Consider the following 13,543-nt stretch of genomic DNA (forward strand, 5'->3'; position numbering starts at 1 on the left):
AGCGGTTCCGAATGACAGCAACATCAGAAAGAAGGAACACGAGAAGCTGGAGAAATACCAAGGGCTCAGATAAGGGCTCGAGAGGATGTGGAGGGTGAAGGTAACTGTGGTCCCCGTGGTAATCGGAGCACTAGGTGCGGTGACTCCCAAGCTAGGCGAGTGGCTCCAGCAGATCCCGGGAACAACATCGGAGATCTCTGTCTAGAAGAGCGCAGTCCTGGGAACAGCTAAGATACTGCGCAGGACCCTCAAGCTCCCAGGCCTCTGGTAGAGGACCCGAGCTTGAAGGATAAACTGCCTGCAGGGGCGAGCTGGGTGTAATAGATAGATAGATAGATCTATCTATATCGATATTATATATATATATATATATATATATATATATATATATATATATATATATATATATATATATATATATATATATATATATATAATATTCTGTAACTCTATAACTTCTGTCGGTGCTGTGCTTATTTGGAACCGAATTTCCCAGAGGAACCCACCCGAGGGATTAATAAAGTTTTATCTTATCTTATCTTATAGATATCTATCTATAGATATCTATAGATAGATATATATATATCTATATATATATATATATATATATATATATATATATATATATATATATATATATATATAGAGAGAGAGATATGTGTATATATGTGTGTGTGTATATGTATTTATTTATTTTACAATGTAAGACCTTGGGACGCAGCTTTTAAAATTAAATCATTCCCTTAGTTTTGTGTGCAAAAGAGCCACCCACTTCTTTTTCCCCCTCATCTTTACACAGTGAGCTGACCCCCTCCTCAGTGCTTTATGTCTGAGCTGTGGACATGTCAGCAGATGAGATGCACCACAGGAAATGCGATAGATTCCTGCAGTGTGGGACACAGGCGCTAGAGTCAGGCTGTTATTCTGCCAATTATTCCAATTCTACCATGGACGTCACAAGCTCTCATACCCACAGTAATACTTTCTTACTGCCTCATTCTGGGAGGGGGGGCATGATAGCAATTTTGACTTCATTAGACTGAGTGGCAACCTTTTGCACAGTCAAAGCTAAACACAAGCCTTCCAACTGTGACTTAATGGAACAAAAAATGACTGAAAATTTACGGTTTTAAAAGCAAATGCTTGAAAGCTTTGCAGGCCATTTCTGTTATGTGTATTTTGACTGACCTGACAGAGAAAAATAAAAAAAGAAATAATCTTTTCTAATCAGACAAAAATCACATCTTTTCACATTTATTGTAAATCTCTTCTTGCAAAAACTGTGCCATTTGGATGGAATCTGTGTAGCAGGGACTACAAATATCAAAAACTGTACTTACTTTACAGTGAATCATTCATACATATCTGAAAGCGCATATTTTGCTTGCTTGGTTACGGATTTCCTGCCATTTAGCTCTTTGAGCATTCTGCCTACTTCCTGTTTAAAATATGTTTTTTACATTTACTTGGTGTATTATTCAAAATTGTGTGTGCTAGTTCCTTTTAATCTCTTACTGTGTGAGGTGTATACAAATTGTGCATTTCTCTCAGTATCCAGGATGGACCTTAGCACCAGATGGTTCTTTGTTCATGGCAACTGTCAACGATGATGCAGCCGGCATGTACAGGTGTACTCCGTACAACAGCTATGGCACTATGGGCACATCTGGACCAACTAGTGTAATTCTACAGGTTAGTGTGCAGTCCAGGCCACCTGGGTCTCTCACCACAGGGATGCTGTGTATCACATGAAGCCACTGTAATGATGTACACAAGACAGATTACATTTCACGCACCACAAATACCGCCTTTGTGGTTTGGATGTGACCTAAAAGCTCATCGAATCTGCCTCCGAATCTGTCCTGTTCTTATGACTGAGCTGTCAATTGTAGTAATGTGAGATAATTTTAATTAGCCACAACTGCATCTGTCACAGCGAATTAAAAACTTTAAGAGAAACGACATTTTATTGACCTTTTTACTCTGACGTGAGCCCTCTGACATTAATAGAAGTCAACTCAGAGTAACTACAATGGTGGCACTATTGGGGAGTTAATTGTGTGGCTAATCCTTTTGTTATTAAGATAATCTTGTCCAAAGCGGCAGTAATCCAGTCTTAAAATCCATTGTTGGGATTGCTGCGGACTCCTTAATTCAGCTATATTGTTTTGGCAATTCGCAGGACCCCCCTTCATTCAGCATCACTCCGGAGAAACAGTATAAAGTGGAGGCTGGTAGAACCCTGCTTATCCCCTGTCAAGGAAATGTGGACCCAACGATTAAAGTGACCTGGAGCAAGGTAAATTACCCACTGTGGTTTATTTAAAAAGCGAGCTGTCCTGTTTTATTCATGTCAGTGCAAATGCTTACACGGATCTTCAATTTATATTGTTTACTCAGAAATCAGAATCAGACACATGAGTCAGTGCTTGCACAGGACATAGAGTACATATGATGCAGTCTGGGTGTATATAAACAGATACATTTCCAGTTATTGTTTTCCTGATGTACTTTTCTAAATGAGTAAAGACAATATTTTTCACTCTTCCACCCTGCATCCATTTGACTCATGATGACTCATCTTGCACTTAGGGATGTATACATAAATGTATCCAGTAAAACACGTTGAGGGGTGACTGCCTAACCCCTCCCATCGTATAAATCTGCACTTGACCTTAGCTTGTGGGTAGTAGTAGCTGGTGGAGCTGTATCATGTAGGAGGCGTGTGTTTTGATTGCAGTTGGCAAAAATTTTGTTTAGGCTTCCAAAGGACAGAGGTCTAATTTATTCATTTCTAGTTGATCCTCCTCCTCCTCATCTAAGAACATGGATAAAGGAGGTGTGGATGGATGCAAACAGTCCTGTACAGCTCTATGATGTGTTGTGCTGTAGGCACTTAACATGCCATCTTCTTAGTTATCTAAAGGATTTGAGCTCATCTCCTGTATAATAATATCCTACGCAGATTTTCCAGTTCACTTGAAAATAAGTCGCATTACAGAAATAAGAGATGCTCTTGCTGCCATTTGACTAGTCTAAGAAGTAACTAGACCAAATGATGATGAGTGCAGCCAGAAGCAAAATCAGCGCTCCAGTGTCTTTCCTTGCGAGAGATTGAGACCAGTCAGCAGTTGAAAGAGCAACTTTATCACCACTTTTTATTATGAAATTGCCTACTTTTCAATTAAAAAACGGACTTTATATCCACACTCACAGAAATAAGGACAAAAATCAGATGGTTGTATAACAAAATTGCTATGCATGCTGTAAACTTTACGACTCAAATTTAGCAGAAATCTGCTGTTTAACCTCCTTTGTCATTACATCTCAAATCCAGTCACTTGGAGTATAGACAGTAGACTGTATATAATGTGGGTATAACCTTAGTGCACTCACCCAGCAGATATTTGAAGTTTTCACTTAACCATTTTGGCTACTGCCATAATTTTTGAAAACCAGACACTGTGAATTGGACCTTTGTTCCATTCCTGGTCTCTGTTGTGGCTCTGTTTCCTATTCTAGCCCACTTATCAAACAATCAGCATACACAGCATTGTCCATGTTGAGTTGGGGTGCAACATGTTTGCAGGGTTTGAAGGCTCTCCACAATACCTCTTCAATGGACACAACAACAGTATCATAAATGAATCATGTGATGTTTCTACAGTCAGTGGTGTACAATCAGACCTCTTGTCACAAACAGGGCCCCCAGTGGCTATTAGAAGAATTGCAGGTTTAAGGCAGTTCTGCATTAGCTTTTCAAACCTAGAGGACTACATTCAATTTTTCAATGGAGCCCAAACAAAATCAATCAATCAATCAATAAATAAGCTTATCAACAAATATATGTCCCAATATGTCTGGTCAGCAATGCATATTAAATTGCCTATGAAGTGCATAAGTTAAATTAACTCCTTGACTTGTGTTTGATTTGTAATTTGTTTGTCCTAATATGTCCCAGCTATTTGTGAAAGTTATAAGATGTTTCATTCATGCTATAGGTACATCTGATTATGCCAACGCAGAGAGTTTTCTTCCACATGTGAATGGTTTTGGTGTTTTTGATAGGTCGGCCTGGCTCGTAGCGTTTCCTACTCCGTAGAACCGGATGGTTCTTTGCTGCTGCAGCCTTTGACCAAGGACCACCAGGGGGTGTGGGAGTGCAGCGCTTCTAATCGTGTAGCCTCAGTAAAGACCAGTACACACGTATTTGTTCTGGGTGAGTCCTGTCTAACAATACCATAACCACACAGTGATTACATGAGCTGTGCACATTTTTAGTTTTTACTTTCCCAAATTATTTTCTGTATACCTGTGTAAACCTTTATTACACCCAGCACAGGCCAGATGCCTGTGCCTCCACTCCGCCTCCGATGGATAAATGTGGTACAGAGAGAGATGGCCTCTAAACTCCAGGTAGTTGAAGTGCTGGCCGATTTCCATCAACACCTCTCCATTCCCTCCATTACAGGAACCAGTCCCCATGCGGCTACCTCTCTGTCCGTGTCTCCAGGGGTGAAGCAGGCCAACATATCCTGGGAGGCAGGCTTTGATGGAGGATCAGCACAGACATTTTCAGTTTGGTGGGTGTAAAGCCACCCACTTTCTTTTCGGGCAGTAACCATGGCAGCCATCGACAGCAGTGGTATCACTCTATTGATCTCCCGAATGAGGAGTTCATTTATCTGTTATCACTTGTTGGCAGCTTCAATAAAAAAAAACGCTGCTACAGAGCATTACTTTATAATGCAGTGGCCATGCTAGCTACAATACAAGGTTACTGACAAAAGAGAGGATAATCTGCCTACTTTCTTTTCCTGTGAATCAGCACTTTTGTTCTGATGAATCATAGATGAATGGTTTTTGTTTTAGATATGCTTGTGGTGTGATGGAGAGAATAAAAGGAATCTTAAATTGGTGGAACTTGGTCAAAAACAACCAGAATTATGTGTGCACTGTTAAAAATAAAGTTTAGCATGAACACGAAGTGTATATTTTCTAATTAATTTCAAGAAATAAATAATAAACTATATTTAGATCACCATGTATTTTTTATGTCAGAGAATACTAGTACAGAGATACACAAAAGGTCTTCAAAGACCACACTGTAACCTGAGAGTGCTACATCAGATGAAAATGAGATGAGCTGTCTTAATCCTTGAGAGGGAACTGGGTCAGTGCTACAGTAAGGAGCACATAAATAAATCTAAACGACTTCAAAAATACTAAAATAGATCAGCCATGAAGGATAAACAACCTCCCGAGTCTTGGCTGCAGCTTCCTTTGATAGCCTGTGGTCACAGCATGTGTTGCCGTGACCACAGGTTAAATGAAAACACTACAGTGAGAAAAGCAAGAGGATGATCGTCTTACTTTAAGAAGTTCAGCATATAAGGATATTTGGGTATAATGTGAAAGTTATACCTATTGAAACTTTAATCACCATACGTTTCAGTTATGTCCACAAATGATTTTTAAAAAAAAACATGTTCTTGTTGCACTTTGTCGCGTCTAGCAGAAGAAATGTTAAAAATCATGCATATGTGTTATAGCTCTTTGGGCAGCTTTTTATTCCTCTTGAAAATGAAACAAGTCTCTGCTCTTGTAATTTGCCTAATAAAAGTGATTTGCTTATTGCAGAACACAGTAAAATAAGGTCTCTGCGCTGAATTCTTTGTACACTTGAATATCAAAAGAGAAAGTCAGCATAACCATGTTAATGTTACCAGTAGCACTGATGGAGTCCAAGTCATCATTTTAAAAAAAACAAACCTGCTTTTCTGAAACTGGTATTAATATTTCTTCTGCTGTTTTTGAATAGGTGAATAGGGTATTTTTTAGCCTTAAGTTCAGGTAATTTTCTCTGTAGAGAAAAGACGTGTAGAACCTCAGCTCTGGTAGAAACATGAAAATCACTATAATTGGAGTTGCAAGCTCTCTGTGCAATTTCACAGGATACATCAGTGCCGTCTCTGCCACACATTCTGGAGCTGATGACGAATATGAATGTTTAATGAAACCTACTTTTCTGTCATGTTTCATAAAATCACACTCCCAGAATTCCCTGCTCCTCTTTTGTTCTCACTCCTTTTCTCTTTGTCTCGCCTCCTCTGCAGGGTGAAAAAGATTTCAGCAATTGATGATGATGGGAAGCAGGACTGGTTCTCTGTGCCTGTGCCCCCCTCCTCTGGCACTAGGCTGCAGGTGACAGGCCTGTCTCCTTCCACCGACTACCAGTTCAGTATCCTGTCTCAGAATAAAATGGGAACTGGCCCCTTCAGTGACATCGCCACTGCACGGACTTTGGGTCAGTATCATCCCCTGGTTTTATCTAAATCTGTCTACGGAGCTGCAATTTCAAAGGATGATCTTATTTTGGCACAAAATGGAGATTTGCTGTCTGATTCACTCCAAAGCTCCAAAGCTAACAAATCTATTATCAGATGTTTGTATTCCTCCTCACTCTCAGCTGCAGCTAATTAAGGTTAATTCTGCCCAAAGGCCAAAAGCAAACTTTAGCTGTTGTGTGATAAATATGCGAGTCAGCTCTCAGTGACAATAATAATGTTCTTGCAGTACAACTAACTTTGTGACTGAAGAAGTCTGTAAGTTATTCCATCAGTTGGTCTATTCCTCAGCACAAACCTAAACATCATTTTCAGTCATGATTTTCAGTGCCTAGAAGATGAAACCTAATGGGTTTATCTCATCTTTCACGTCTTTCACATTTCAGGCTCGGTCCAAAAATTGATTAACTGGTTCGCATACATGTGTTGTTTCTTATCTCACTATTGCTACTTTTAAATACAGACTTAAAATGCCAAATGAACACATAAAACAAAAGGTTTTCACACTCATTGCAACTCTTATAGCATTCTTTGATCCCATTTAAGCATTCCTGTAGTGACACAAACTGGAAACAAAATACAGTGCAGTGAAACAGGATTTCCTCTCTTCACGATTTCTTATTTTTCTTTTTTATATTTGCTACACGTTTCAAATCAAAAAAATTTAATGTTAGACAAGGTCAACTAAATGAATAATATATGCAGTTTTTAAATGATGATATAATTTATTAAGGGGGTAATAAGCAAACCTACCTGTGCCTGTGTGTGGAAAAAAAAGTTGGCCCTAAATCTAATAACCTTCTTATCGCTGGGGAGCAATTTTGGCCCACTCTTCTTTGTAGAATTGTTTTAATTCAGGCACGCTAGAGGGTTTTCAAGCATTAAAGGCCTGTTTTAGGTCATGCCAAAGCATCTCATTTGAATTTCATTCCAAACTTTGACTAGCTCACCTTTGTTTTGTCTGTTTGAACAATTCAGAGGTGGACTTGCTGGTGTTTCAGATCATTGTTCATAGGTTACTTTTTCACATCGGTTTGGATAGCTTTTTTTTTAAATTACATTTTGTATTCACTCAAGTGATCTTTGTCTAATATAAAGTTTTTTTTACTTTAAACTAGCGATATCCCCATTAGCTTGCGCTAAATAATGCTAAGACACTAAACGGAGATAAAAACATATATAAAGCTTAGCATAAGCACTGTCAGAGCATGTTAGTATTCATCACAAAGCACTGCTGTGTCTAAATAGAGAGAGCTGCCAGCATGCCTGTCACTCTTTTTCATGTTTAACTTTTTTTTTTTTTTTTTTTTCCAGCATTGGGCCCATATGTTCAAAGGTATTTTGTGTGATTTACAGCTCTCTGGTGTCATCAAAAAATTATCAAAATTTAGCTTAGGGCAAAAACCAACATTAAAATGCAATGTTTATACACCCAGTGGCACTACTCTTTTCTTCATAGATGAATGGATAGTACATTAAAATCCGTTTAGTCCTCTGCCTCAGACTCATGAAGGCTGGAGTTGTGGCTGTTGCAGTCTGTGGAAATGTTGTTAAATGCAGATTTTTCTTTTCCTTGCTAGAAACATTTTTTTCATTCCAGTCAGAGAAAATATATCTGTGAGACATCTGAGAGATCATGGAAATTAATTTGAAGGTGAAATCCATTGGATAGGAAGTAAAAAAATAACATTTAGATTTTTATTTTTTAAGATATTTATGTTGGGAGCCAAAAAAATAAAATAAAATAAAAGCTAGACTCAGGGGAAACAAACAACCTGATCACGTTAGTTTGTCTTTTTAAACATTCATGGCAGCAGTTAATTATAATAATATGATAATCCTGAAAATAAGGAGTAAGCATGCTATATCAGTGGTTTCAGTTAGGAATTAGATAGATAAAATTGGATGGATGGATATGTTTTATCAAAAAGTCTTGAATTTACCAAACTGCATAAAGATGACTATGTATTTCTTGTTTGGTACATTGCAAAAGACTAATGTCAACCTCTCTCTTATTCCTCTCACATTCTGAAGATTGAGCATCAGTGGCTGTAGCAATTTCCTCTGGTGTAATTTAATTTTTCCGCCAGAACATATCAAGCTGATCGACTGAAGCTCTTTCTCATTCTCTCTGCATCAGATCCTCCACCAAGGAAAAATAAACTAAAGCCCCCTGCATTGCTGTCAGCTAATCGGAGTTCAGCAGGTGTTGTTCTGCAATGGTCCCTTTCTGAAGCACAGCACCCTCCCGTCACTGGCTTTGTTCTCCAATCCCGCACCGAGCAAGGGGAGTGGTTTAATTTGGACGAGGACATCAGTGCCAACAGTAGCGAGATAGTGGTTCCGGGTCTGCACAAGGTAACAAGCCAGACACGCTGCTCCCTGCGAGACTAATCAGTCCATGCTGCCTGTTGAATGCCTTTGAGATTTTTATCTAAGCTTTCCTTCCGTGGTTTTACTTTTTCAGACTCTCAATTATACACACTTCATGGCAGTCATCACTTTTCTGTCATATTTCAATCTGCATGCGTTGCCTTTTTTTTTCTTTTCTCCTCCAGTCTGTTTCATCCTTCCTCTTTCTCTCCTGTATAGGCCTACATGAATTCAAATGAACGTCATTAGCATTGCAAGCACAATCCGGTGTTGACAAAGTGTGGTTTCATCCTCTGTCCTCCCCACTGTGTGTGTGTGTTTGTGTGTGTGCGGATGCTGGTCTCAGGACTGTGTGTACGAGCTGCGACTTCTATCTCGACGTGGGGACTTGCTGAGCGAGCCCAGTCCATCAGTCAATGTCTCCACTGCAGGTAGATTTGGTGAGCAACCTTGCTCACTTCACATTTGTTCCCCACCTTCTGTTTGAACCCATTCTACTTCCTCAGTCTCCTTGTCCTAACTCTTTCCCCCCTCTTTCTATATTTTTTATCCCATCCCTCTGTTCCCAGCGTTAGACTAAAATTAGAGCAGGGCCTCAGGGAAAGCTGTCCATTAGAAGCCTGAATGATTGAAATGGCTCCACTAATAACTTCTCAAAAGAGTTAGTGATTGAATTTTCACTTTTCTTATTATTATGTGAATATGGCATGAATGTTACATTATCTAGAGTACAGAGACATTAAACAGAGAGATCTGCAACCCCTAATGGTGTAGGACCATCAGCACCAAAACAATATCCTGTTGATTAACACAGCTCTGCTGATAACCTCAGTTTTACATCTGACAGATTAAGATATGCAAAATAATTAAGTTACTGATTTGTGAATCATGTAGAATGTAAATTCATTGTTTTAGTATTATTCTGTTGTTGCTATTGTTCTCAAGTTTGTGCTTTCCCCCTTAATCAAGTATATATTTATGTAATCCTATAGTTCTATCCATCTATATCCTTCTCTCTCCATCTACATATATATATATATATATATATATATATATATATATACACACACACACACACACACACACACACACACACACACACACACACACACACACACGTATGTGTGTGTGTATATATATATATATATATATATATATATATATATATATGTATGTATATATATGTGTGTATATGTGTATATATATGTGTGTATATGTATGTATATATATGTGTGTATATGTATATGTATATATATATATATGTGTGTATATATCATGTCACAGGTATGGAGATCTACCCGTCCACTTCCCGGCTCCTGAAGTTCGTCCCAGAGTCGTTACTGGCCGGTGTCCTGGGTGGGGTCGGCTTCATGTTGTTGGCCCTGGTCTTGCTGCTGGGGTCCGCCTGCATCATCAACCGCAAGAGGAACCAGCGCCGCAGAAAGAAGAGCGATGGTAAAATGCTCCTCACTCCAGAGACTCAGCAGACACTCACTTTGATGAACTGCATCATGAATATAATCATTTATTCAATAAAATATTGAAAGCACTTTCAATCCATTATATAAATCATGGCCCACTGCATGGATTTGGCGCTCCTCTTGTCCACCCCCTTCGTCCATTCACTTGTAAAAGTTATTGATGTCATTTACATTACTTGCTAATTAGGGTAATTTCTCATTAGTGGCTGATAAATGTAATTGTAATTAACTTTTTGGACAAGCCTGGGTGCCTCGGGACCTATAATGGGCTCTTATTACGGTTGATTATGTTTTTACTTCTTGGTCAGTGTGGTTGTATCCTACTGAGTCAGATACCATCTTGCCCCTCTCCCTTCCTTTCAGAGCCCCCAACTGCCATCTATAAATGCTCCCCATCAATGTAAGTACCCCTTTATCATTTCATTATAATACCTCCCATTCACCTTTCCCTCTGCCTTCCTTTAAGTGTGCTGAAAATGCCAGCACTTCAGTTATTTTCTATTGCATATCTTTGTTTCCTTCCTCAGCCTCTGCTGCTGCTGCTGTTTTGGTCTCTCTCTATATATTTCTCCCGCCCCCTCTTTCACTTTTGCTCAGTCTTATTTTCTCTGCCTCTATTTCTCTTCCCCTCACACCTCCAGTTTTTCTTACAATTTTCTTCTGTCACCCCTCCCTTTCCCTCTTTTTCTCTCTCTCCCTCACAGAAAGACTTCAGGCACCAGCACTCCAGACAGTGTGCTGAAGAAAAGCCTGCTTCCAGCCAGCTCCCACTATCCCACATCTTCCTCTACCACCACCTCCTCTTCTTTGCAGACAGACTGTTCCTCATTTAGCACTGAGAATAATAATCGGAGGAAGCATCTTATGTCCAAGTACAGCAGAGACAGCCTCACTAAAACAACATCTCTAATTTCTCCTTCAATTGAGATGATCTCTAGAGGTCCAGATGGGCGATTCACACTCCCACCGTATGACACTGAGACTCTGAGTGTTCACAACAAGAAAAGTGTAAGGTATGACCAACACTCTAAAGTTCGAAGGTCTGTGTCACTGCACTCGGAGAAGGAAGACAGGAAAGAGCGTCCATTTGTGCTTTCTGTTGATCTCCCGCCTTGCAAGAAGTCAAGTTATGATGGCTTTCCTGAACTCAGCAGCTTGTGCTCTGACAGTAGTTTGGCCACTATTCATCATCACGACAGAGAAATGACTCCCGTATTTCCAGTGCTTCCACATATCCGAGCTGGCCTTGGTCAGCCATCTACAACTGCAAGCGCTCTGGTGCTCCAAATGGAACATGAGAGGGAAAGGGGGAACCTGCACCGCTGCCTGAAGCTGGCTCAGGAGAGGGAGGAACTAGAGAGGGAGCTGCAGTGGTACACGTTAGAAAGAAACTCCACAAAGCACGAGCAGTCAGACTTAAAGAGGAGGGAGGATGGTGGCAATGAGCTTTTATGGGAATACAAGAGCAGCACCTTGCCACACAGATACTCCCTAGCCAGCAAGGAGAACTGTTGTTTCTCACCAAGCTTTTTATCATCATCTTCTTCCTACTGGGAAACACATCCTCTTGTTTCTCCACCCACTTTGATTCAATCCAGGACCCATCTCAACGCATCATCAGCTGCAGCTCCCTCATATTTAAAGTCCAGCAATCGTCATTCTTCTCCGTTTTTGCCCAAACAGACTTCCTTTCAATCTGAGGAGGCAGGCAGTTTTTCGAAAGCCAGATTAACTCTCCCACATCTTTCCCTAGAGCACCAGAGACATGAAAGAGCAGGGGCAGCACCAGAAAGCTATAATGATTCACCACAATCCACAAGCCTATATATGCAAACAAATGATTCATGTTCTGAGGCACAGAGACAGAACAGTCTTAGTCACGGCAGCCTTTCAACATTGTCTTTCTACAGCAATAAATACACTGAAAGATCTAATTCAGCTCTTGATGCGTTGCCAGGCTCTTCAAATGTGGAGGTAGTGCTCCCCAAACCCACTGGTGAAGATTTGTGTGTTGAGATGAGTGTAGATGAGCCACACTTTGAGATGTGTCGTGTGCAGCCTGCAAAGCCAATGTTGCACCAACGAATTGCATCTCATGTACAAGGGCACAGACTGACCCGCAGAGGTCGGCATCATGATATGAGGAGGAGCACAAGCTTGAACTGCCGTGGCCCTGTTTCTGTGGATGATATATTCAGGGTCCCAGATTCTTCGCAACCTTTAGAACCACACATGTGGAAAGCTGCGAGCCAAGGCTCTAAAATATCACTCTCTAAGCAGCGAAGTCAGAGTCTAGACTTGAGAAGACAGAAGGAAAGCAATTTCCTGACTCCTGATGCATGGATAGACTCTCTTAGCCAAGAAAACTGCTCTGCTCCATCATCTTGTCCTCCAGACTCGCTGTTCTGGAAACCTCAAAGTGCTCCTCCTAGGAAGATTTCCAGCTCTCCTCCAAATGATCACGCAGATACCAAATCTGCCACCTATTTAACTCCTGCTGCTGCTGACCCTCTATTTTCAGTGAGCCGTCCAGAAAGGCCCACAACAAATCCTAATGTGCCTTGTCATTACGAACCAAGAAGAGAGACCTGTCTTGTACCCAGTGCTGCCACAATGCCAGGGGACTATCAGGAGGACATGGAACAGGAGGGAGGTTATTTGGAGGCTGTGAAAGGAGCCGCTAAATGCTCACTCCCCAACACCGATGCTCACGAGGTACTGGAATTGGAGGCAGGAGGCTACGATGGAGTGCCAGAGTCTGGCAGCAGCTACAGCAGTTATGCCAGCAGTGGCCTAGGAAGCATGGAGCCTAGTAATGGGCGCCTTTCCATGTGTAACCTTTCTCCAACACTCATAAGCTCACCTGAGACTATAGAGGACACCCAGGGGAACACACAGGACATACAAAATAACAAAATGGAACCAAGCCAAAGGTATTAAGCCATAATGAATAAAGGAAATTATGTTGTATAGAACAAAATGTTGGGGATTACATTTGCAACTTGAATAAACCCTGTGTGGCAAATACAAGGCTTTCAAGGTTAGCCTAATATACAATTGAATGTAATTTATAGAAGGAAACATTGCACATTGTGTTTTCAGATTACAGTAATATGCTGTGTACCCAATTTTAGAAAACCAAACTTTAGAGCAAGGTTATTCTTTAAAACATATCAAAAAGTTAAAAAGAAGTTTTTTAAAAAAGTAATTTAATCCTGCATTTTTGTATAAACTCTATCAAGGTAGAAGAGCATCTGATGATGTTTGTGTGTTGTTATTTTTTGGAATACAGTGTGAACAACAAATAATTTAATCCATTTGATCAACATCAAACACTGATAT

General features: G+C 40.2%; 1 protein-coding gene across 1 annotated transcript in view; it reads left to right on the forward strand.

Annotated features, from left to right (window-relative positions):
• igsf9a (immunoglobulin superfamily, member 9a) overlaps positions 1-13,543 on the forward strand; it is a 72,496-nt gene that overhangs the window by 44,205 nt on the left and 14,748 nt on the right. Inside the window, exons 10-19 of the mRNA XM_084934779.1 lie at positions 1,552-1,692; positions 2,183-2,299; positions 4,069-4,219; positions 4,472-4,583; positions 6,117-6,307; positions 8,488-8,705; positions 9,067-9,151; positions 10,005-10,175; positions 10,565-10,601; positions 10,906-13,134. Coding sequence (XP_084790905.1) covers positions 1,552-1,692; positions 2,183-2,299; positions 4,069-4,219; positions 4,472-4,583; positions 6,117-6,307; positions 8,488-8,705; positions 9,067-9,151; positions 10,005-10,175; positions 10,565-10,601; positions 10,906-13,134 — 3,452 coding nt within the window. The remainder of the gene's footprint in view (positions 1-1,551; positions 1,693-2,182; positions 2,300-4,068; positions 4,220-4,471; positions 4,584-6,116; positions 6,308-8,487; positions 8,706-9,066; positions 9,152-10,004; positions 10,176-10,564; positions 10,602-10,905; positions 13,135-13,543) is intronic.

Source organism: Perissodus microlepis, chromosome 7 (assembly GCF_051167445.1).
Source record: "Perissodus microlepis isolate ML-2025 ecotype Zambia chromosome 7, ASM5116744v1, whole genome shotgun sequence".
Lineage (NCBI taxonomy): Eukaryota > Metazoa > Chordata > Actinopteri > Cichliformes > Cichlidae > Perissodus > Perissodus microlepis.